Genomic DNA, 25,435 nt, shown 5'->3' on the forward strand with positions numbered 1-25,435 from the left:
TTCTCCGTTCCTCCTCTTTCAATTGTCTCGTGGCAAAGTTTGCGGTGTTCAAAACCACCATAAAAACATTTCATTTCCTCATCCTTATCACCCCGGTATCAACCACAAATTGTCCTTGCCGAATGTCCTGTAAGCTGACCATCCTTCATGCGCAATTTCTCTTCTTTTACATAAAAGTTCCATCCGGTTTTCGGACGTTTCTTCATCCCTTGGCAGGGCTTCTTTAATCTGCTTTTGTTTTCCCTGAATCGTTTCCCCACGGTGCGATTCCTCCGGCGAGGATCAGAACACGTGTAAGAACATTAAGCGGACAGTGCGTGCTCGAGAGTTTTTCGAACGAGCTGCTCCAACCCGATCCCCTTTCAGGTTGAAACAAATACACGGAGCGTGTCCTGTAATTGCGAGTCCCGGTGGACTCGTAAAACTGTAGACAATGCATGCGATTCGTTCTGCGTTGGCTTCAAGGGAAAGTTCAGGGAGAGGGTATTCCTGGAAGGTGTAGCGACGTTATTAGTCATTTTCGGCACGTGATATGGTCGTTGGTCTACGGAAATCGGCTCCGTTAAGCTGGGGAGACGACTGTTGGTTCATTTGATAGTGGAACGTAATTGGGACGTAATCATTTGTTTGAAGGGTATCGATCTCATGTATAGTTGGAGGGTAGACGACGCCGGTACATTAAGGTTATGAAATTAGGGTCTTGGGTTTTGGAGCGGAACGTAGTCGCAGCTGCTCGACTGTACTTTTATAGCGACCGTTGTGAAAAATAATAAACAACAGCAGATAACCGCTAATTGATTGGAAATTGGATCGAATTACCGGCAATTGAAAAATGGCGATTAATTCCAACTCGACGGAAAGTCGATGGCGCGTACTTAGCCTAAGCGATCTACAAATTACTTGGAGCAGGTTGTTTTTCGTTTCCACGAGGAAAAAAAGGAAACAATTAAACACGGACACGGAGCGCAGATGCTTGGAAACGCACGGAACGGGAATGAAAAGTTTCTCCCATTGGCGTAGGGTGTGCGCCACGTACGAGCACCGTTATTAAAACGGAAGGTATTGCCTTTCCCCGGACGGTAGGAGGAATTATCCTTACCTCCGGTTTCCCTGTTCGCGCGGTGTCCTTTTAAGGTACAGTGCCGAAACAGCGGGTCGAGGAGGGTTTGGGGAACGGTAATAAATTAGTAATTATATCAGCGGCAGCCGGGGAAAAAGCCAAGCTAGCAGCGCGGAATGGCAGTCCTCCTGTGCGCCATCGAAACTCTCCTCCCTCCCTCCACCCTCGATAACTTTGCTTTCTGACCTAACTTCAATTTCTGCTAATTATATCGCGGGCTACCTTCTTCACAGCCAACTGTCCCCTCGATCCTTTTTCACGACTTTTCTCGCCGCCTGCGTCGGATGCGCCCTCGTGGAGAGCATCATGCACGCCCGACGGGGGTGGCGGACGAGGGTGGTTTGGATTACCTCGAGAGACGATGATTTTCTTTGTTTTTTTTTTCGGGATTCTTCGCCGCGGGCTAAGTGCGGTCCGTTTATCTCGGCTTGGAGGAGGAAATAATTAGGGTTGAAGGAAACGGCGGAGGGGTTGGAAACGAGGCTCCGCAGTTCCAGGGATTTACTTGCGGATTAATTCTTACGTATTATTATCTTTTAAGGCGAAAATGAAAATTTATTAGTCGTTCATGGCTTGACGCTTGAGAAATTTTCCGCAACGATTACTTGTGAATAAATAAAATTTGAACAAAAATATTTTTCTACTCTTTCTGAATACTATTATTAGTAGATCAAACTTTGGAATCGTTTATATACTTTATAGACTTCGTAAAAGGTTCCTAAATTATGTTTCATTTTTCGATCGTCATACCAGACACGCATAAACGACGCGCGCCTTTCCGCGATCCTGATCAACCCTTGCATCGACAGCAAAGCGAGCGAAAACGTTTCGAAAGTGAAAGGACAAGAAAAAATTGGAAACCACAAGGCGACGAGAAACACGCCCTTTGGTCGATCTCAGGACACGTAATGCTCTCAAGAAAATACATACCGGAGGGGCCACGACGTTATAAAGTAATGACGATAATGGTCGACGGAAGCACGACACGGTTCGCTGAATCCAGGACCGAGGAACAATCGTCTTCGGAGGCGTGCAGAAGCCTCTCGTCGACCCGTTTCCGTACTTTTAAACAATTGGAATGAATTTGCAGGGCGCCCGAAACCACGGACTCCGTTCCTGGTTCTCGTTAAACCATGTTTTCTCTCGGCCTGGGCACACCGCTTCCCCCAGCCCTCGCCAGCGAGCAGAAATCCAGGATTCCGGGAATATTTGGAATGCCCTCGGCGGCGTGTACCGAAACGAGCTTGTAAAAATGGGGAATCTCCTTAGAGAGATCGGATTATCAAGCGGGAAGAAGGTGGCGAGGAATGAGCCCGGAGGAACGTCAATTCCTCAGCCCCCCGCTTCAACCCTCGGCGAAGAACCGTCCGTGTTGCTATTGTATATTGCTCAAGAGCTGGCCGAGGCACCAACGAGTCGAAGGGGACAGCGGCAATGAAATTTCACTATGTGTTTCGAACTCGTTAATTTTGTTTACATATGCGGTAGCTTTGTAAATATAACGGATTCAGCCAGTAACGAAAATGCACGCGAGTAAAGGTGTCGCTATTACGTGACAACCAATCGGACTGCCTGGCCAACTCCCGAGAAACAAATTATATCTGTAGAGGCGAGGATTACAGAGAAGAGACGTCGCGATTAAGCATTGTTTGTTGGGAGCATTTTGTATTTAATAAGTCCTAGCGCACCGAAATCCTGGCCGACCCGGAATCTCCTCGCGATTTCTTGGCGACGCTGATATATGCTCGCGAGGGAACGTAATCCCCTCTTATATTTTTGTTTCCACGATTACTCCGGGGTTATTGCGAGAAGAGGTGCAGATGGGGGTAGGGGTATTATTGCTCTCAGCTCCACGGATTCGCCGCGGTTCGCGTGCATTAAGATGATTTGCGGCCGAAACGAAAGGAAGGCTCTCGCTTTCTCCCGTCTCTGCCGGAATGAATGGATGAACGCGCGTGGCTCGTTGAACGGAACAGCTCCTTTCCGTGCGATTTGCAAATGGGAACTGCAAGATTTTTGGAGACGACTCGCGCCGATGTTGGGGGGTTTGAGTGCTTCTCGATCGAGCTATCGACGTTTCTGGCTCGGCATCCTTTGGATGGAGCATGACAGAGTGCGATGCAGATCGAGCTTGCAAGAGGCGCACCTAAAAGAATTCATCTCTTGTGAAAGCTATTCGCGAAAATCTATATCGGATGGATATTGAATTATACATGTTACATCGATCATAGAAATCGCTTCTCCAGATTTCCAGATTTTCTGAAAAACCGTGGCCGCGACGCGAAGAGAAGCTAAAGCAAAATTCTGTAACCAGTTTTTCGAGTTTTTGGGTTCAAAGCACTTCGAAACGTGGAGAACTGCGAAAAACCGGTGGGCAGGGGTTGGAATTTTGACCGATAGCAATACTTCCTCTCTATTATATTCGATAACCGTCAGGAAAGTAAAAAAAAAAGAGTACGAACTTGCTTTCATCGATACAGGCCAGTCACCGTAAACAAAAAAAGAGAACCACGCAACACAACTGTCGTCGAAACTTTGCGCTTTCCCCACAAAAGACCCGAACGAGCGGTCTTTACACGGACCGAGTTCCCCAAGCACACCCCTTCGTCCCCCCGGACTGTTCCACCTGGCCACCCACCTCCCGCTTTGAATATTCTCCATCGGTGGATTATATGCCGCGCCTTTATTTATCGACCGCGGACGAGCAGATTAAAAAAATGTAAAATTCCCGACCGTAGCCGATGTGTCTCTCTGTGTTCCAGGGTGCGAGTTTCCGGCGCAGTGGAAAGGCCGTTGGTTCGAGTCGGGGAACGTGGAGCTGGTGACGGTGAACGGATCCATCATGACCAGCAAGGGCGTCTGCATCGACAAAGAAGACGACAAGTTCCTCATTCATGACACGTGAGTCTCGTTTGAATTGCAAGTGAGATATCGGTTCCGTCCAATATGAAACGATGCATGGATCGTATTTCATCCCTTTATCCGGGACGACGGACGAGCACCACCCACCCCACCCCTCCCCGCCTCTCACCTGGTTCGAGCTTTTATTAATTAACTGCACCCTTCCTTTCTTGCCCCTCCCCGCTCGCTGACAAAGCGCCCCGAGGCGACGTGCCAACAGGAGAGCAGCGTATAAAACGTTTCTCCTGAAATTCCGAGGGTAGACGGATTCGCGGGGGATCGGCGGGGAGCGGCTTTGAGATTCAAGGACGATTTTCGCCAGGGAATGAACTCGCGGATACCTGAAACAGCCGTTTGATTGTATTGTACGTCACGCGCGGTAATATTATAATGGATGTTGATATCAAAGCTGCGAGGGAATTCGAGTTATTCTATCCGAGGGTGTCGAAGAAGAGATCGGGGGAAAAAAATGGTCGACGGTTTTCGAACGGTTTAATTTCGCAATGAACGGTGACTCCAGGGGTGGGTTCTGAATTGCCCTCGATAGATTCGTAATATTTTTGCTCGAGGGTTGGAAATATTTTGCTGAAATTGGCCATTTTTTAACGTCCTCGTTTGACCCGACTTGGTCCACCTAAAAACGTCTAAATGATCCATTGATATCCGTCCGTTCCAACTCTGTTAAAATATCGCTGAGGGAGAATTGATCGACGCGGCACGCGCATTTGCCATTCTTTTCTCTGACAAATAGTTCTTAATCCAAACGAAAGCAGCGATTGCCTCTTTATCGGTCTCCAGCTCCTTAGAGACAGGCCTGTTAACCAGTGTCGATGCGCCACCAGCATCGGAGGTAATTTTTTAACCCTCCTATTAGAACGCTCGATAAACGGAAACTGGTTGTCCCAGCGGGGGCAACGATTTTTCTTCATTCCAGCATCCGTCTTGCCAGAGTAACCAATAACGGCCGCGAAAAAAATAGGAATGCGGTGCTATTACAGTTATGAGCCCCTTTATTCCTACGTTGATTGCAAATCTATTCTTTATTAAGTAGTTTATGCAGAGATTTTGTCTATCGGAAGAAACTGTTTAGGAGGGACACGTAATCATAGGAGTTGACGTTACCTCGAAAAGTATAAAGCAGCCTGCATATGGAGGCCACGAAATAGGCCACGTTCTTACTTTGTGTAAAGAGTATACAGCAGGTGCATAGTTGCGGAGGATTGGTCAGAGGGTGAAGCATGCCAAGGTAAATTGGAAAAAGCACCGCTCAAACAAAATTAATTAGGTTTCGGGAATTGAGCCGCAACAAAGCGTTGGCCAGAGAAGCAGAATCTATTTTAGGAGTATTCTTTTCAATCGAGCAATAATTCTGTGGCGACGAATGGATGGTTTCAGCTGGGAATTTAAAAAAAGAACCATTAAAATTGTTTGTTTTTCGTAGTCGTTGCAACGATCAAAAAACTCTGTCTTTCATTTCACCGGACAATGCAAATTTTCGGTCGATATCGTATACCGCGTCTATTTGCAAATACTTCCGTCAAATTCGACTTCGTTTCGCCGACGATTTCCCGATACCAAAGGCGGCAAACATTACACGCAAAGCAGGAAATGAATTCTTCTCAGGAGGATCGAGGTTGTTCGCCTACGGCGGGAATACGTTTCGGCGGGTATCGATTTTGCGCGGATTCCGCTTCCACGCCGCCACGAAATCTCTAAATCCAAGTACTCGTTATCCGCAACTTACGTCGCGGCCGGGATCCAATTTCGCAGAAAGAGCACTCGTTGCCATACAAGGAGACAGTATCTACGCACATCGCTACCTTTCGTCCGACCAGCTATCGTGACGAAGCTTAAACCGTACTCCGTTCAAAATCGCTCTAAGCTACCGCGATCAGTGATAAGCTGCAACCGGCGATGAGAACGTCTCCCTTAGAAATTCCGTTTACTTGTGCAAAACGCCAGTCCTGTGTAACCGTAGACGCGGTTGGAAAACCCTAGCCATTCCAAACCCATCTGGGAAACTTTTCTAATACGGCTGGCTGAACGGTTTCTATTTAAAAAATCGCTAATGCTCGCGTCAAGGTGCGCTGGAACACGCTAAATATCGTTAAGATCGAGTAATCGATCCTGCGCCGTGGTAGGAGAGATAAATTAGCTGGTATCATTTATCAGAATTTCATTTGTTTGTTCTTTCAGCGCGTAAAACCTTCGGGCGCAGAACGATGCTCGAGCAAAGTAGTACAATCAACGATAAGACGTGCCCGAGATGAGGATCCTTTATTCCGTTTCGTTTTATCTTTCTTCAGTGAGATTCTTATATTCCAGAGTGACCTTAATATCCAAGTGAAGAAGAATGAGAAGACGTTAGGAGATCATCTTATGCACTTTACGAAAATTCTATTTTGCCAGTATCGTTGCTTCCCGCCATAGAACAGATAACGTCTAACGACCGAGGGATAGTTGACGAGATAAAGCGATAAGACCGAGCCAAAATGGATATATCGTGTGTACCGATAATCTTTTTCGTTTCCTGGAATTTTCTGTTCGAACATCATCTCGACTGCAACAGTAATTTCATCCGTCGTTCCGACTTATCTCCCACTTTGAAATTCCCAAGGTTCAACTTGCTACAAATTTCCCGAAACTTTGCTTTCCTGAACATCGATTCGCGAAATAAAATAACACGATCGAGAAGGAAGAGCGTTGTAATTTCAGATAATAATGTATATTGTTACAGTGCCATGGTTTATTTTTAAATTTGATGTTTAAATAGGACCACGATAGTCTGGTGAACCATATCAAAACGATATATTTCTTTATATCATACCAGAAAGACTCTTTAGACGTATTCATGGAACGCCCTCGGGCCTTCGTCACGGTGCATCTGGCTGACCGAATACTTGTAGAGGTACGCATAATCCAAATGGTTAATTTTCAGTGTCTCGTTCAGCGGTTTGTAAACGCACCGAAAACGTGGCGAAAGATCAACCGCGCTGGTTTGACAGGAACAGAAATTCTCTCTCGTTCGGTCGATTCTCGAGACCGATTTCACGGGACGCACTGTCGACGTACTTTTCACCTGCAAATGGAATGAACGTCACCGAAATTTGCGTCTAATTCCACGCTAACTTTCATGGCGTGAACAAGATTGAAATCGTGCCGAGAATTCCCGTGGTTCTCCGTGTGTTTAGTTTCTTTCTTTGCAGATTGCGTCTGCAATAATAACTAAAAAACTTCAATTCGAAAGTTGCTTGAATTTTGTTTCGTATTTGTAAATATCCTCTTCGAAATTTAACGCTACAACGATTTTCCAGTACGGCTGGTGTTGCATCCGTCTGGATTCGCAGCCTTCCGGTCGCGACAAGTAGTTGCAAACTGAATCGAACAGTGCTCGTAACACGACACGATGCTAATAGGAACTTGACGTTCTCGTTGATATGCAAATGAGAAAAGAAAGTTGACAGCCACGGATGTAGAACTACGGGAGACAAAACGAGCAAGCGGTAGGAAAGAGACAGGGAAAGTTGGAAGAGAACAAGACAGCCGACGGTAGCCAGGCAAAGTTGAGAGTTAAGTTTTAATTAATGTAATGGAGAGTAGCGCGTGATTAGCTTTCCAATCAGTACGGTCCTCTTTTCGAGGATGCGGCACGGTGAGAAGGTAAAAAGAGAGTATAAAAAAGGAAAGAGGAACGATAGAGTACGATGTCCTTTCTCGAAGCGAAATCCGAGGACGGAAGACCTGGTAAATGGGCCAATCGAAGGCATTACCATTAAGATTCTTTGATTCGGCGACGAAACGTGATGAGAAGAGGTCAGGCAAATGAATTCAGGGACAAGCTGGATTACTCGAAGCCACTCGGATCGAGTGTTTGGTAGCTCGACGAGGATTTCCTCGAATCTTTTAATTGATTTAGCAATGTTCCTTTTTACTGCATTCATTCCGAAGATGTTGCTCATTATTCCATACCTCTCTCTCCCTGTTCCCCCTTCCTTAAGCTACTTGTTCCCTGGTCTTGCCTCGGTTTCAATCGATGTGGTCCAGAACAAATTACGCGACAGAAAGTAATTACAAACAAGATGTGTTTTAATACATCAATGATGTTCTCGATATTTCCATCTTATTTGTTGTAATTTATTTAGAAAAATAAAAGGAAGGCTAAAGTTGAAGTATTCGTCATACAATTAAAGCATCAAAGACAGAATTAATTTTTTCACATACTTTAATCCCATTTACCGGTATTCTTATGTAATTCCAAACGGTCGTTACCAACACACCGTTGTTTCAGTTTTCATTCGTCAGTGTCGATCAGGAACAGGACACATGATACACTGCAATCGAGCGTCAATTAACGGTAACCGATAATCCAAACTAATGACAAGCGATTGGAGCTTACGCCTCGCGGTAATTGTTTATAGATTAAAAAGGACCGAGGCAATTTGTTTTCGGGCCTTCATTTGCCAGCTGGAATTCATTTTCATCGGCTTACCGGAAACATTTATTCCGCGGTTCCAGTTGTTTTTCCGTTTCGTCAATTAAAGAATCCTTCCTTTGTTTGCAAATTGTATCGCAATATTGTTCACTTATCAGTTCGTTTGACGATAACTTGCATACACCCCCTATAATATTTAATTATCGAAATACGCTGTGTGTTTCTTAATAATTGCTTCCAGGTTTTTTAATAAACTTTTTATTTTTCCGCTTTTGTTTTTATCCATACATTTACCGGTGCGTTAAAAATATTTTATTTACATCAAATTGGTCGACACTTTATTAAAACGAAATACTCTGTATTGTTTATAATTGGCCAATTTGGTCGAACGTATTTCACGCAAAGATTTCCAAAAACTGAAGTTTCGTATTTCAATAAAATTTAGCTTTTTTAAACTCTGGACGAGTGAAACTAATAAATTTATTTTCATTCGGTAATACAACCGACTACACTTTCCAATTATAAACGATGCGCGGTGTTTATTTTTGCGTGATTAATCTTGCTAATTGCCATTTTTCTTTTTAACGAGATTCTCAAGCATTCGGAATTTGCATTGTTTGCGTCGTTCCCATGCGTCGTTCGAGCAATAAACATTTAAACAGGCAGTCGGAGTAGCGATTTCAAGTACCTATTAATCCAATCAGTTCGTTAATGATAATAATCTCGTTATTTCTAATGCAGGCTCACCACGAGCCTGGTTGATACGGACTAATTGGGAATTAGAGGCTATTTTCCAATTATCCGAGCTCCGGAAAAATCTTCTTTCAATGACTTGATGACTCCATAGTATACCACATAAAAAGCAATTGCTACGATTGCAGATGGAGTACATTTCACGGGGTCTTTAACAATTTAACGATACTCCCAGTTACCTTCGTGCAGGATGGAACCCTTGAATAAATTCTAGTAATCGCTTAACTCTGAGCAAACTTGGGCCACGTAGTCGCAATCAATTGAATTATTTGCCAAATCAACGCTAAAAATTTCCTGTTATCGCCCAGGTGATTCAGGGTCAATTTCCTGTACACTCTCAGCGCCTCCGGCTACGCAGTCCACTTCAATTCTAATTAACTCTCGGGCTGCGCACAATCAATTATCAAGCGAGCTAACAAATTTCCGAGTTCCAAACTTTCGCTACAATGAAATCTGATATTGGACCAGTATTACCAAACGTCCCACCGCTCCCAGAATGTTAAAATCAATTCTTACCCGGGGGTCGATGTATCTTGAATGCAGCTTCGAAAGCTCTGGCCACGATCCGATGGGTTCCCTGTATAGGTTCATGCAGGTAGATATCGATTACCTCATAGCGTCGTTAACGAGGCGCCGCGATGCTAAGGTACCGAGATTACGTTACACTTAGCCCTGTCCTTCGATAGAGCCCCTGCCATCTAATAGAATGGGCGTGATTGTTGCCACCTCGGTTTCTTCTTCTCTTCCTGACGGGCTGAACCTTTAATGCGTTACTCGATTAGTCGAATGTTTGAACGCGACATTTTAGTTGAACTCTAGAATTTCTTTTTGAAATTTCACGTTAAACAAGACTTCGTATCGGCATTTATTTCGACTCTGATGCAACATTCTGGGAAACAGAAAGATCGGAAAGATCTTTCTGAAAATAAATTAACTTGTAATTTACGCGACAAACATTTCCGAGTAATGTCCTTTGAACGAAATTGTGCGTATAATTTGACCGTATTACAATATCGCACGGGAGTGGAATTATTTATACGCGTAATTTTTTGTTTTAAATTACAGCTTTATGCGAATAAAGGAATCGTTTGTTCATATCCTTGTTATCGGTTCCAAAGGTTAAATTTTATTCATTTTATTCAATGGAATGAATGTAAATAAAGTCCTTTGTTTCTGTATTTTTATTTTTCACAATTTTAGTTTAATTTCTGTGCGTTGGAAACAGTCGAAATTATTGAACAGTTTAATTGCTCAATTCGAATAGGAAAAGTAAGGCAACGAATGGCAGAAGTTTGAAATGAGCATACTGTAATTATTTATAATTGTCCTCGCAGTCGAAAATTACTGTTTCGAATTAAAACTTGGGTTGTTCAGATGCCATTGACAGAAAATCAATATTTCGTTACGCAACAGTTGTTTGAATTATTTCGGATTTAATTGTCAACCAATCACGAGCGCGCGACGTCGAATTCAGTAAACTGGAAAAACAGTTGTTTTGATGTGTTCATAATCGTTTTAGCCTTATTTTACAATTTCGTTACAAAAATTCTATTTCAACCCGTCACGGAAAAATTATGAAAACACAAAAGGCATAATTGAAAATACAATTTTCATGGAAGTGAAATGGTTGGATGTTTGTTGCGATGAGTAATGTAAATTCACACGAAATAGGAACAACAGTATCATTCGATATTTGCTTTCGATATGTTAATGTAGTATTAGCAGAGATTTTAATAATCCATCTCGTAATTTGGTGATGACAGTTGTTGAAAATATATAAACGTCATTATGTATATTGAAAAGAACAAGTCGTAAAACATCTTGCAGAGAGATAATGGAGGGAAGTATTTTGCGAACATGAACGGTACGCGTTCTACTATTACAGTTATCGCACATAATCCTTTGCAGCACTTGGCTCTCTAAAATAAGCCAGATTTTCTAAAGTTTTGGAAGCTTATTTCACGAAAAGCGTGTAAAAGTTTCTGAAGAATGGACAGGCTTTCATTGCGAAGTTTCTAGCGAAATTCAAGCTGGAAACAAGCGCCAGAGACTCAAGCCAGATACATTTACAGGCAACTTACGTTGCAGTGATGCTGGACTTCTCCTAAACATTAGAAATGAATGTATAAATTATTTTCCAAATCGCATATGAATTTATAATTAAAGGTTTTAACGATACAATTTATACGGTTTACAATGGAATTTATCGAAAAAGGGGAGACGTACAAAATATCGAGATGAAGAATTTTGTTGAACATTCGGCATTGTAATTTGGAATTATACAACCCCGAATTAGTTTCCCGAAAACGCTTGACACGATTCATGCAAATAATATTCCACTCGGGGGAACAAATTACGAAGCGTAATACAATGCCTTTTATGCTTTGTACGGGTTTATATTTGAATAAATTTACATTTTCGTATATGTGAAGTTTATGAAAGCTTTCTCTGAAAAGAGCGTGTCAGTGGTAATCTTAAGAATGGCACCATTTAATATTATGTAATAAAAAGCTACTCGCTGCGATTGTGCGACATGTAAATAATCATTAGAAAATATACATTCTGAAATAAATGTGTTGTCCTGCAAACGTTGAAAGTTTAAAAATTTCGGATCCACAGAATTATTTGATAATATCAAATAGACACAGGAACACAAAATGGAACATTTATACCTCGGTTCAAAATTCAGTGTATCGCTGAAATTTAACGCTGTAGCGTAGGTATTCAAAAGTGTCCCACATATAATTAATTTTTAGATATAAAATTCCACTGGATATCGAAACCAGAGCTTTGCGTTGGCTTTAATAAAGGACCAGTTGGCAAAGACGAGCGAGGAAGGGTTGGTAGGCCCGAATGGGGCTCGAAATATAGAGTTGGCTGGGCTGAAAAAAAGTTATATTGCCTTTGCGCCCTGGGTGACGAGCCCACACGTCGCCGGCATATGAATAATATCCCGTCAATGAATGAGAATTTCAGCGTTGTTTTCACCGACACCAAGAACCAGGAAGTACGTGGTCGCGATCACGCGTGCATTTCCGCGCGGCTTGGACAGCTCGCGGCTCCTCCGCGATCCTCTCGACAGAGCTTCCGCTGATTGGATTTGAATTGGAGGGAATGTTTAACTCTCCGTCGACGCGCGTTACTTCCGGGAATTATTTCAGCTTCGACGCGAACTGAAACCAGACGGAAAGTGTAATCACGTTGGGGTCAAGATCCGTGATGGATATACTTTATTATGGAATTTGTCATCGGAATTCTCTTCTCGATGAGAGGATTTCAGTGGAAATTGAGTATTCCACTTTTTAGTAGTAGTATTATGTTTGAAAATCTTTTGCAACAACAACATAACAGTTCGACATTGGCATTGCCAAGGTCCAGATCGATATTGTCAGCTCTCCACACTGTTATTATAAACTGAGTAGTGGAGGAAATCTAACACTATCTGTTTACTTGTTCCCAAGGAAGCTTCCAGAGGAAACATTGCAATAAGTGCACAGTGTTTTCCCAAAGCGTGGCTCGCCAGCTTTCCTCGCAGTTTAACCATGTCCCAGTTAACAGAACTAGCGTGTAACTAATGGAAACTAGTGAAATCGACTTCGAGAGCCGAAATTATGGGCGAGTTAATTCGATCCGGAAGACGTTCTCGGTCACGATTACCTGAATTCCAAGTAGCGTGGGAGGCAGAATTCACTGTAAGGATTCTATTGTACTTGGGCAAGTGAGACGTGTCATTCTCGCCTAATTACGACAACTCTCCAGGTGCGCGATCGGGCTGCGAGTAGTTCCTTTTCCGGTTATCAGTAACGAGAGTGCAAGTTTCGGGCACCAGGGACACAATTACGAGGCGCAGTTCCAGGGTCGCGCAGTTACTCACCGGTTAGCTCGTTAAATATTCCTGCGGGCACCAGATGCTCTAATTTCAATGTTAATTTTGTCGCGGAGCCATCATCGTGGCTAGAAACTGTGCCAACGGGAACGCAAACTCTCGCGGACGATGGAAACTGTTCCGCAGACTGAGATCTCAATCGCGTGTCGTTTATTATGCGCGACATGCCATTATGAATGATCGTGAGATGCTCTGGACGAGATAGGTACTTGAAACAAGATATTTCGAATCACTGAGAATATCATTCCGCTACAGAAAATATCTTTTTCTTCTCCTAGTCGTTTCGAAAAGTGAAAAATCGACCGTGTTTTGCGAGCAAACCCTAAATATTTCGTCCACACGTGTTGCCGTCAGGTCCGAAAGGGTTAGTTTATGGCAGCTGGAGGTCGTTCCACGAACACAATTGTAATTAATCTCGAACTTTGTCCCTTCCAGAACCGCGTAGTCCTAAATCCGAATGATTAAGTATTCCATAACCGATCAACTATTGCCCCTGCGAGAGATCAGCAGGATCTGGCAAGTAGATGCTCGTGCAACGTCCCTCGCAGGTGACGCAAAAGAGCTTAGCGGAGAGGCGGGATAAATTGTACAGAAACCAATAATAGTGATGAATCGAGGGGAAAACGAGGGTGTCCAAAATTCCGAAGGATCTCTCGAGGAAAAATAATTAACGCTCGAAGGTAGCGGGAGGGTTGGCCAGGTCCCGAGCTCGAGCGTGGTTTGTATCCGTTCAATATCTTGATGGATTACACCGATCAATGAAAGGTTGATCAGCCGGTTGATTGATTAGATAAGTTTCCGTATCGTAACTCCGTCGATCGGATCCCGCGCGAGCTTCGATTTCCCATCCTCTTTTCCCTCTCGATTTCCTCTGACCTGGCGCCTTTTACTTATTCATGCCGCTCGTTCCCGGCGACGACACACACCGCCACACGCCGGCCATTTTCGTGGGTCAAAAGAGGACAAAGAAGGACCAGCGCGGCGCGAGAGAAGAAATTAAGGTCGTGACCCACGGTGGAAACTTTCAGCTGGCTCGCGATTTTCCACGTGCTCTTTAATCTCACCCTATTCACGTCGCGGAACCCGTGCCGACAATTTATTTTAATCAGCCAGCGAACCGGTTATCCCTTTCTCGCCCTCTGCCGGTTAACATTCCCGTTTAATGGCTGGCTTAATTTTTATTTCAGCGGGACAGAGCTGCGCGACCAGCTTAAAGATGTTTGAGATTACTAACGCCGTTTGTCTCGGGTTGCAATCAAAAATTCAAAGGATTCATTTTCAACAGCATTTTCATTAAGGACGCGACTCTGCCTCCAGAATTCTAGTGTCTCGTTATTCGAATAGCCTACTAGATAACATCGATGCGAATCATTCCCAGGTACGGTGCGCCATGAAACGGTTAAAGGTGCCACGAGAACAAGAACGAGAGGATCCCGACTAGCGGGTGATGAAAGAAAGAAGCAGAAAAGGATTCCCAGTCGTTTCTCTTTTGGAAACGTCTTGGACGTAACTCTATATTTCTCTGTTCGCTTCTTATCTGGCCTTTCTCTCCTCGAATGTCTATAACTTCATAGTTTCTTGCCGGGGAGATGCCTCGCGACGCTGCTAGTAAATAGCTTCGTGTCTGTTCTTCCGTACCTCTTTTGTGGTTCCCAACGAACACCTCGAATTCCATCTTTCGCGGATCTCTCAGAAGTGTTCAGCTATGCGAATCTCCTCGTCCGCCCGCTCCTCTCATTGTTTATTGTCTCGTTCAGATTTCGCAACTTTAAGCTTCCACCGAGTAAAAACGGATCAATTGGTAAGCTTGTTCTCGAGCGCGTTAGCGTCCCAGTAGTTCGCCAATTATGCTCATTTCGTGACACGATTTAGAGTTTTAGCAGTTCGAGGGAACGAGGAAGGGAATGATTTCTCTCGAAACGACCAGGGCGGATGATCAAACTCTTAGAAATGAATTATCGAACAGCACCAGGGGCTGAAAGAGTTAGGCAACGGTATCCACTGTCTTCGTAAATGATTTCCAGAGATATCGGAGCTGCGAGGACGAGTACGCGGGGTCCACTCGTTGATTCATGACCTTACCGAAGCGTGGCCTCTAGAAAAAGTCGTGGAACTTCAAAGCAAGAACCTTAACTGCATTTCATTTAGCCGCGCGGGCGTGTTTCGCAAACTGAATGCCGCAGCGCCCCGACGAAAGGCGCTCTGAAGAAAATAATCTTCTAGACGGCGTCGCGCAACTATTTCACTGGTAATCGCCACGCTCTGACAATTTGCTCGTCTATGCCGGCCTCTTTGTCCCAACGAAACGAGCAAGGCGATTAAAACGTAGATTGGCCCTCGGGCTGTTTAGAACACAGTGCTAGAACGCTCGGTGTCTCGCGATCGAGCATCACCGACACGTTTCGTGGACTTTTCCGGTGTTTCTTGAAAGCGTCTTTTGTACCTGGTCCACTTTGGAAGCTATGAATTTCCAATTAATTTTCGGGATCTTATCTTCGTTTAAAGCGCTAAAGGACGCCTTATCTGTATTTACTATGCGACGAGGAACAATTTTAGATTCGAATAACTCTGCTTGAGATTTAACCCACATACATATAAGTCAAAGCGTCGCAGCGTATCATGCACAACGTTACTTTGTTTCATCGCAGGTATTTTCTTACGTAGATCATTTTTCTACGACGTTCTTCCCCGAGCTTATTCTATGCACACTAGCCGAGCAGGGGCGGTGGTTAGTCTTGTAAAAGAATGAACGATCTCGATCAGGGGAAAGGGTCGTTTCCAATCACGCTCGAGCGAGCGTAGATAACGGTCGTCCAGCTGAAAAGTTCTTTCTTCCTCCGTATCGCGATAATGTCTCGATTTCCGCAACGTTAACGGCTCCGAGCCACCCCTGGCGAGCTTCTCGCCCCTGGGCCTCTTTGCAGCTACCGCTGGCGAGCCGGTATATGACCGTCCTCAATGGCGAATTGTCGGATGGTGGGTCTCGACAAATAGAGACAATTACGCGGCTAATATGAGATGCCCTCACCGCGTGTGTTGTTCCCACGAGTATACGGGACGTATGTGGATGAAAGCTGGGTCGCGGGGACTAGGGGCGGGATGTGCACAACAATGCCATGCCACTGCAAACATCACCGGGGAAAACCAACAATGCACAACCCACACTCTCTATCCTCGTCCACCACCTTTCCATCCCCCCGCAGTCGCTTCTATCCCTTGATCTTCGTTACCCTGTGTCTTTTTCCCTTAACCTTTCCACTCGCCTCCTCTTCTACGTTTCTTTTCGTTCAAGAATCATATCGTTGATTTCTTTTGCTGCTCGCCATTCTATTTTCTCAGCTTTTAACCCCCAAGCCCTTCCGGCTGGTTCCTCGTTCGTTGCTTCTTGGTTCTTTCGTCGCGGTTTCGCCGATTTTACGCTCTTCTGAAAAATCATCTCCTCTTTGTTATCATTTGTTTTTGTCTCGTCCTTCTTCGCATCTGCTTTAATCTCTCTCGACAGTTTCCTCGATTTTTCTCTTTCCTGTGTCCCCGGGGTGTCTTCCTTTCCCTCGGTTTATCTCGTTTCCCCCGCCTCGTTTTACATTTCCGACTTATTCTCTGGACGCCATCCACCAATTTCCCTTGCACTCTCCATCTTCGTATTTCTTCATCCCTCTACACGATGCGTCTGTAACTTTTGCACGTCAACGTTGTTTCCTCCTAGATCTGCGCGTATTTTTGTTTAAGTATTAGCGAGACCAATTGTTGACGAAACAGTGTTCGAGCAAAGAAGAGATTTCACGGAGAAAATATAGCAGCACGGAATATGAATAAACTTCTCTTTGCGAGTACGAAAGCACGAAATTTATACCGATGGAAATTTAAAGTTTGAAGACGCTCGAACTCGTTGCTTGTCTATGAAACTAAAAATTTCATAATTTCCATGCTAAAACGGAAACAGTCATACGAGAGGAGAGGCGAGAGGCGAGAACGGAGAATCGGTGATGCGCAAAAGGAAGTACAACGAATTTTTCGCTCTCTGGGCGCGGATATCGGTATTAATAATTCAATAATTTATTACGGGAAAATATCCGTCGAATCCGTCGCGGTGTATTTGCCTTGCATCGATTTGAATAGTAATTGGAGCACGCTGTTTACCTTTTAAAATAATAACGCTACTGAAATAGAGGGAAACGCACGCGATTATAATAATCTCTCTTTACAAAGGGAAATCAGCAATGAGTATCGGTGACAATTTCTGGAAAACGCTCGCCAAAATTTCCTCGCCACCGGGGGCAAATGAATCGGCCATTAGAGGATTAATTTTACATTTGTTCCTTTCATCGGCGTTGCGGAGTAGTTTGCTTTTTTAATGGCCGCTCGAAACCACCGAGAGACTACCCTTCGTCGTACTGTTTGACTACCGTCATTGCTCCATTTCTTCGCGCTGTGCAAACCTGTCATGGCGTAAAAGTATGTCTAGCTTGAATCCTAATGGCGCAAGTGGTCTTGGCCATCCCGCAGAGCTCGCCCCTAGTTTCTTCGAACAAAGTAAAAAACATATTTCGCAGTTTTTTCCCGGTATGCTACATTTTCACGTATCGGTTTACCCAACAAATTACAAAAAACTTGTCGTTTAATATAATATCATTTCGAGAATCAAGAACAAACGAATCAATTCCCAAAGTTCCGCTCTTTGATTTCAGCCATTCGAGTAAAGCATTTGAATGAATTGAATGAAAAGCATGAAATTAACAAATAATTGTGTCGCAAGTGAAAACAGCAATAACTGTGAAACCATTGAAAATACGAAACATGCATTTGCCACCTTATTACACCAGCGGTTATAACAGTGAATTACGGGCCACATGTTCCAAAGCCACTTATTAAATCGTCGCACTCGACGTTGTCCGGTAAACACATTTTCCACCCCCTGCGCGGGGGTGGTCTGGTATCATGCGGCCACGAACGAGAAAACGGCTATCATTTCATTACGGTTCAACCGAGTTATTCCGAAGCCAACGACCCGAACGAACTTGACGTCTATCGTTGCCCCAGCTACCCCCATTTCGTCTATACGCAGCCTATTCCTCTTTCCACTAGCCATAAGCGATTACTCACGGCGCAAAAATGCATTTAATACCGTGGCTTTGTATCTTCCGCGCATACCTATTTGCGGAGGCCGGAGAACAATAATCGCAACGTTATTTCACGCTTTTGTTTGCCCATTTAACGCAATTTCCAGGACCGTATGCGCGGTCACGATCGCGCCCGTCCACTGATTTCACGATCATTTCGTTTCACGGATCACGTGTGCACACAGAGGATCGATCAGAGGGTGTGTTTACGCACACTGGCCACCGTAAGTTAGCGGTGGCTACTTTGCATCTTTTCTAAAGGCCGTGCTACCGTTTCGATTATATATCCACCTCGACGTGGTCGTTTTCGTTTGAAGGAAATTCATCTCCTACAAAACTCGATGTTTTATTTAACTCTGGGGTTAAGTGGGTTAGAAACTGTGCCACGTTTTCCCTAACTTTAATGTTTCATCGAAAGTTTTTCATTCGGTTTGCAATGTTACAAACTAACGTTAAATAATTAAATCGAAACAAAAATGTATACAAGTCAAGATGTACTAGCAAGTTGTCGACACTGTTTTTCCGTGCAATTTGAATTTTATTTCATTTTTAATTAAAGATCCTCGTGATTTCTTAAATCATGTACAGTGTAGCGTAATTAACCGATCGACATCAGTTCGCAAGACAAAGAACAAAGACTGTCTCTGCCAGCTGACCGACTCTATTCTGGGAAAAACGTTTGCTCGGTTATGGCAGAGACCGAACCCAGAGACACGTGCAACAATGGGACAGGGAAGAAGAGGTGAAATTTCATTGCCTTTAGGCCTGTTGATTTAGCTGGCTTTTCCTCTCCCCGTGTCTTTTCTCTTCGTTATTTGTCTGTTTCAGACATGCTCAGGGGCGTAGCCTGGTCACCGTCGATGATATCGTTGCCTCGGGGCTCCCGGCGCATGCGATGGGAATTTGTTGTTCATCGCGGTGCATCGGTCCCGCGCGTACCCTTTCCAGTCTATTGTTTAATTAGTTGCTCCCTGGTTGTGGCATCTTTTGTTCGGGACTCGCCTCCGGGACCGCGTTGATTGAAGATGACTTTGGATATCGGGGCGAATTAATTGAAATAGTCCCACAGATATTTTTTGCCCGAAGACAGTGTGTACTTTGCGAAACCGTTCAGATTTTTACCAGATAAATACGTTGATATTCGTCGCTAGAATTGAAGTAGATCCGACATGTTAAGATGCACCCTGTGTACATTCCCCAAATCGATTAGTTTCTTTCCTAATTCCATTCGAAGCTACCTCTTTCGAGTACAACTAACGCCGCATCAAAAGATTTCAGGCGCGGAGTCGGGCAAGCCTACGAGAACGAATACTACCTTTCCACAAAAGATTCCCCGTCGGATCCTTTTAATTATTTCTTTGAAAGAGGCTAATGTGCCTCGTCAGAACTCCGTTCTCCCCGAGAAGAAGGTTCTCGTTGGAAAACAAGGAGAAAGGTATATCCGATTTTCCGTTTACTTGTCTTATCACTCGCTACATGCATTTCCTTTTTGTCTCGTCGCGGTGTAATAAACGCGGATTAAACGAGTTCTACGGCCTTGGTTGGGCTGTTATAATCGAGTATCGCGAGTGTTTCTGAATCGAAACGTGTTTCGAGGCTTTTAGCTCCTTTGCCGCACATTTTGAAAAGCTCCTTGCTCGGCTACGGGGCAGCTGAAAGGTGAAAGGGGAGTGGGGACGACATCCGATTTTCTTTTTACCGTGCTTCACGCGTTACCAGACTTTCTTTTCCTCGGCGAGAGATGCTTTTCTATTGCCGTGGTCGTCTGCGGAGAGAAGAATAATGGAATTAAAGCTGGTTAATAAGTTGAGGATGAAACGAGGCTGAGCGAAAGTTCGGGCCGGAGCAGGAAAGTAATTATGACGAATGTCTCGGTGCTTGCATAAATGGCCGGAGCTTTAATTCGCCGATTCTGCGAAAGAAGACGAATTATTCTTTATTAGGAATCAAAGTCGCTTAATGAAATTTGGAGGAAGGTATATTATTCTTCCCAGGCGGAAAGGGTACGTTATTCTAGCTATACGTTTTCGTTTGTCCGAACATTACAGTGACTGTACCGTAGATGTATAGAATTATTTGCAAGATACGGTAACAAATAGGTGCAAAGACAGGTACCTCGAATGAACATTCTCGGAAAGATTAAAAGAACATCGTGCTGGCAGCATGGCAAAGTAGAAATTCCGAAATAGATAAGTTTCCGTTGGAAGCGTTCGCGTTCGCGTTTGCAGCTACCCTGGAGTATTCGCATCCCTCAGTGTCGATCATGCGGAGGTTTCCACGAGCAAGAACACGAAAAAGGAGCAGACCGACACCGTTCGCCGACATTTCAATGCAAAAGCATCCTGCCGCAAGGATCTACTCGCTGCTTATTTTCTCCGGCTACGTTCGAACGTTTCTCCATTAGTCTCGAACGTTTCTTCGTTCCGCTCTCTTTTTCCCATGGAAAATGGCCGTCGAGCATTCCGAAGAAAAGCGTGGAAGCTCCTCCGTCGGCCTGATTTTCTCGAAACACTCACCGGCCGTCCCTCCGTAAACGAATTACGATCGAGCGTGTGCGTCACTTAAAAAGATCGATAATTGAATCCGGGAGTGCATACCGGCCAGAAGTATTCCCGATAACGTCGTTATAAGCGCTGCGTTCCGAATGCTGGAAAAGAAAAATTTCCTGTAAATGGCGGGGCTGCCTTTATGAGCGCGCCTCGTCGAGAATTTTTAACGCGCGCAGCCCAATTGTAACCGTCTCGAAACGATTCCTGGAGGGACTAACGGGACACTAGGGATTCCGAGTCGAAATTGCACCGGCACAGTTTTGACAGCACTTTGTATATTCACTCTAAAGCGTCCTACGTGATTGTAAAACCTAACTGCGAAGGCACACCTGGGCAAAAAGTATTTAATTGTGTAGAGATTGCAACGATCGAATACTGCTATACTGAATAGTATCGTTTGAAACACTATGGAGGCACCATCATCGCAATGCTTGTACTCTAGCAACAGTTTACATCTTCTACAACAAAAGGATAGGTAGCCAACAAATAATTTGCTGCGTCATCGAAGGGACAAGTCTCCTCTCCGAATACCACGAATAGGGATTCAATTCTAAACGTTTTGCATTCCACCGCCGTGGATGCACATGCAAGAACGCATGGCGGCGCACGACAGATACGGGGAAAAGAACTACTCGTTGATACAGCCAGGTTCTGGATGATTACGAATCTTGTGAAATTCTGGGAACGCCACGATTCGTGCCTGGGGAACGCTGTTCCTTAAGGAGAACCGGTCCCAGTCCTTTCAAACGGCATCCAACCCGTTCAGATGCTACAGGGATGGCTCGTGGAGTGTCTCGAATCCTATAAAGCTCCGTAGGGAGATCCCGCCACGAAGCAGCTTGCATTCTGTCCGACGCGACGTGCAGTTGCATGTATATATACTTCGGCATTGGCCGAGTTAACCTAAATGATGCATTAGCGAGATCCTCGGGCCAGTGTGTGTAAGCGTTGATAATTTTGAAATTTACGCGCACATCGACTAACAAATACTTCTATGTTACATCCTACAGTAAATAGTAATCAGTTACATCCTCAGTATAGTAGTAATTAACTATCGGATCATCCTACGTCAAACAGACCACACCTCTCTCTCTCTCTCTCTCTACTCGAGATCAGAGGTTTTGGTAAATTCATGTCGGTTTCGAATTTGTTTAAGAAACATAAAACGTAGTTTTACTTCAATATAATTCAATAATAATTTAATATAATTTCTAAACGCTACAATTTTTACGATGAATACTCGCAGGCAGTTCTACGTTAATCCATAATTGACTCCTCAAAGCCAACCACGTACTCTAAAAGAACTCATCGCGGCACGATGCAATTACTATAGTCTTTGTTATAATATATTGGTTGCTTCTCCGCGGAGCTCTTTTTGCAATTTCGGCTGGTTAGCTATAAGGTCTGTAACGAGTTGCGTCGAGAGGATATAATAAAACTCGAGGCAAAATTAGCCCTCGCAGGTGGAGAAAGGGCGGAGTTTTTTAATTAGAATCCCATCGGGGGCTGCTCGACCTCGTTAATAGATTCTTTTTTCCAGGAAACTTTATAACGGGGTAACAACGCCGCGGATAGAGACGTTTTCATATTTGCATACGGACAGTAACGGTGCGCAAATACCACTACCGGGTAGGTTAGGTTGACATACTTACTTCAAACACTTGAAAACAGTAGACGTTGAAGTCGATACTCTATTAATATTTCAACCCATTGTTGTAAATTAAGAATCAAATTGATCAAATTCATGGATCAATTCGACGATAAGCGCTCTGGTTTCCCGACTGCTCTTGACGAGTGAATAATGTAACGCACGAGAACGAATAGATTTTTGGGGGGAATTAGCACGTCAAAAAATCGCGCGTTTCTGTCCGAAAAACCTTTAATCTTTAACGTTAAATCTTGTTTGACTGAAAGTTTAGTTTTCCTTGCTGCGATGTTTAATCCTCTATCCAACGCGATACCAGTAGCATTATTGAACACGCGTTTAACCTCGTACCATCGACTCTGTTCCCACGCTGTTTGAATTATTTCGATCGCGTGGGCGGCTTAAAATTCGCCCTTCCCATCCCTATGAAATGCTCTTTCATATTTTTTGCTTGCCGTCACGGTATCAAAATTCATAAAAATACATATCTCTTTAAATTCGTCGCGAAAGGTGAGCTCAACACCTAATACCGCAATGCATCCTAGGAAGAAGTGGCAAACGATACCCAGAGTGATCATTTTTCCACTGGAAAATAAACTGGAGGAATGCGTTACGCGCATTGCTTAAACGAATCGGCAATATTGCACATTTGCTCGGTTGCTCGACGAAACTATCTGAATTATTTTGATTTCGCGTGCGACCGACCCTTTGTAACGCAATAGGTTTTCGATGTTACACCGACGCGGCGCATGCAGCCTCAAGCATCGAATTTCCAAATTCTCTGCGCGCGTGTCCGCTGTTTTCCTCCGCGCGATTTCCCCTTTCGATCGCGAAATAAAATCTGCCCCGACCTACAGGCGGCAACAGAATCCCGTTTTACCCATTTTCAGGCCGAGGAAGGCGCGAAACGCTTGAAATGCGATCTACAAAGAGCATCATGGGGCTCTTCTGTAATCGTCAGTAAATGTTCAAAGTACCGTCGACGCATCAGCCACGAGAATCAAAAATATTCATTAGTCTTCCCAGTTAAAAGTACCAGTAACTCAATTAAGACTGCTCGCTGACAGATTTATTTACGTTTATCGCCAATGTTTGCTTTCACATCGGAAGTGTGCAAGAGCAAACAACGTTTTACACTAGTAAACCAGGCGTAATCACGGTAATAATAATAATAATAATTAAAATATCACGTATTGCCTTTTCTTTTGATTCGATGAAAATTATTGGGATTTACGATTAATGTTACTGCCGATACCAAACGATAAATCTCCAAAATGATTGTTCTTGAATGAAAATACGGAAAGTCTTGGCGCGAAGTGAAATTTCACGAATTGAATAATCGCCTGGAACGGTTCGTGCGTTCCATTGCGCTTTACTCTAAATCATTTCAGCAACAATTTCCTGTAGGGAGTATAATCGCGCGCTGCATTTCACCGCGGCATAGAGAGCACACGAGAACACGTTCGATTGGAGCTGCACACGCAGTCGTGCAAATTATTGCAGTCCGTATTAAACGCGTCATGAACACATCTGCAAATTAAAACGTGGCAAGCGGAATTTATTCTTAAATTCTCAGATAATACCTATCGCGACCATCGGACTGCGTAAAAATTGAAACTTAATCGACCATATCGCGTGCAAAGACATTCGAGTATTCCTGGTAAACGTATTGACTTTGTCAACGTATTCCATTTTAATTTCATTGGATGGAATAAAGAGAACGTATTTCAATCTGCTCGACTTATTCTAACGAGGAAATGGTTTTTTGGCGTCCGCCTCCAATTGTTTTGAAACTTTGTACGGATGCAAAATATCAAAGAATATTTGCAGTTTAAGTAAAAGTTTCTCGTATTATATTTTGGTTGTTTCTTCTACGTATTCGTGCAGCTCTTTATGGATCTTTATCGAGAAGATTTAATTCGTCGGGGATCTATCGAAGAAAAATGTTGATCCGCAAGTTTCTAAGGAATTTCAGTGTATCTTCTGGTAAAATATTCCAGCTTACCGTAAACCGTGAGGTAGGAAAGGTAATGCATAAGCTGTATCGATACAATATCGAGATAGAGTGAGGCCATCCGGAATGCCGCTCGAGGCGGAGAACGTGGCGAATTATGTATCGGGCGTGCGAGATCTCGCAAACATAACCTACGACAATCACTTTCTACACTCCTACCAACTGCACCTAGCTACCACAAGTATATAAACTATCGCTTCCCAAAAGGACCAAAGTTTCGATGGAATTATTCAACTGGCAGTTTCGATAAGCCATGGCTGGGGGAGTAATTTATCGACAGTTAAGAATTAATACCTCAAACCCTTAATAATGCACGGTTGGAAATTAAATCATAGCCCTTCGATTGCCACGTCACTCAACAAATACAATTCATTTACTAGATTTAATCATTAATATTGTGGGGATGGATAAGAAATACTGCGACTACACTCCCACGATTAAACTTAACGAAGCAAGAGTGTTTGTTGTTTATGCATAAATATCCGTTACAGGAAAACGCGAGTCGTGCGTTCTATATGTTTTGCTCACGGTCGTGACTCGTTAGTGACGCGTTACTGACTCGATACTAACTGACGACTGATTGACGACTGCCGTGTCCTTCCAGAATTCATACCTGGCTCAGAACACGGACAGCGAGTCCGGAAAAACCCAAGTTCGCCAAATGTGCGAACGGTCCTCGGCAGGCTCGAACGCCTGGGAACTACCTGACAAATTGCTACCATAAGAAACGAGAAATAAAATTAGAAAGCGGAGGCCTGGTAGTGACGAAGTCACTACAATATTATTTTTACATGTATGAATGTAGTCAACATCATTAACCCTTTATAGATCAATGGTACTCGTTGTTACCATTAAGGAAGGGGTGGGAATTTTGTATTTTCAAGTTTCTACGCTCATCCAGAAAGAAAAGTGAACAAAAAAAATGCTTAGGGAGTTCTGCCCTACGAAGGGTTAATCCTACCGAACTCGGTAAGATGGATTTCATGGAGATAAAAGTGTAAACGTCGTATCGGTT

The 25,435-nt window shown here is 43.9% G+C and overlaps 1 protein-coding gene across 3 annotated transcripts in view; it reads left to right on the plus strand.

Annotated features, from left to right (window-relative positions):
* The window catches only part of LOC128878228 (uncharacterized), a 217,974-nt gene that overhangs the window by 156,189 nt on the left and 36,350 nt on the right, over window positions 1–25,435 (plus strand). For all 3 annotated transcript variants that reach the window (XM_054126249.1, XM_054126248.1, XM_054126251.1), the window contains one exon: window positions 3,883–4,021. In XM_054126249.1, coding sequence (XP_053982224.1) covers window positions 3,883–4,021 — 139 coding nt within the window. The remainder of the gene's footprint in view (window positions 1–3,882; window positions 4,022–25,435) is intronic.

Source organism: Hylaeus volcanicus, chromosome 6, assembly GCF_026283585.1.
Source record: "Hylaeus volcanicus isolate JK05 chromosome 6, UHH_iyHylVolc1.0_haploid, whole genome shotgun sequence".
Classification (NCBI taxonomy): Eukaryota; Metazoa; Arthropoda; class Insecta; order Hymenoptera; family Colletidae; genus Hylaeus; species Hylaeus volcanicus.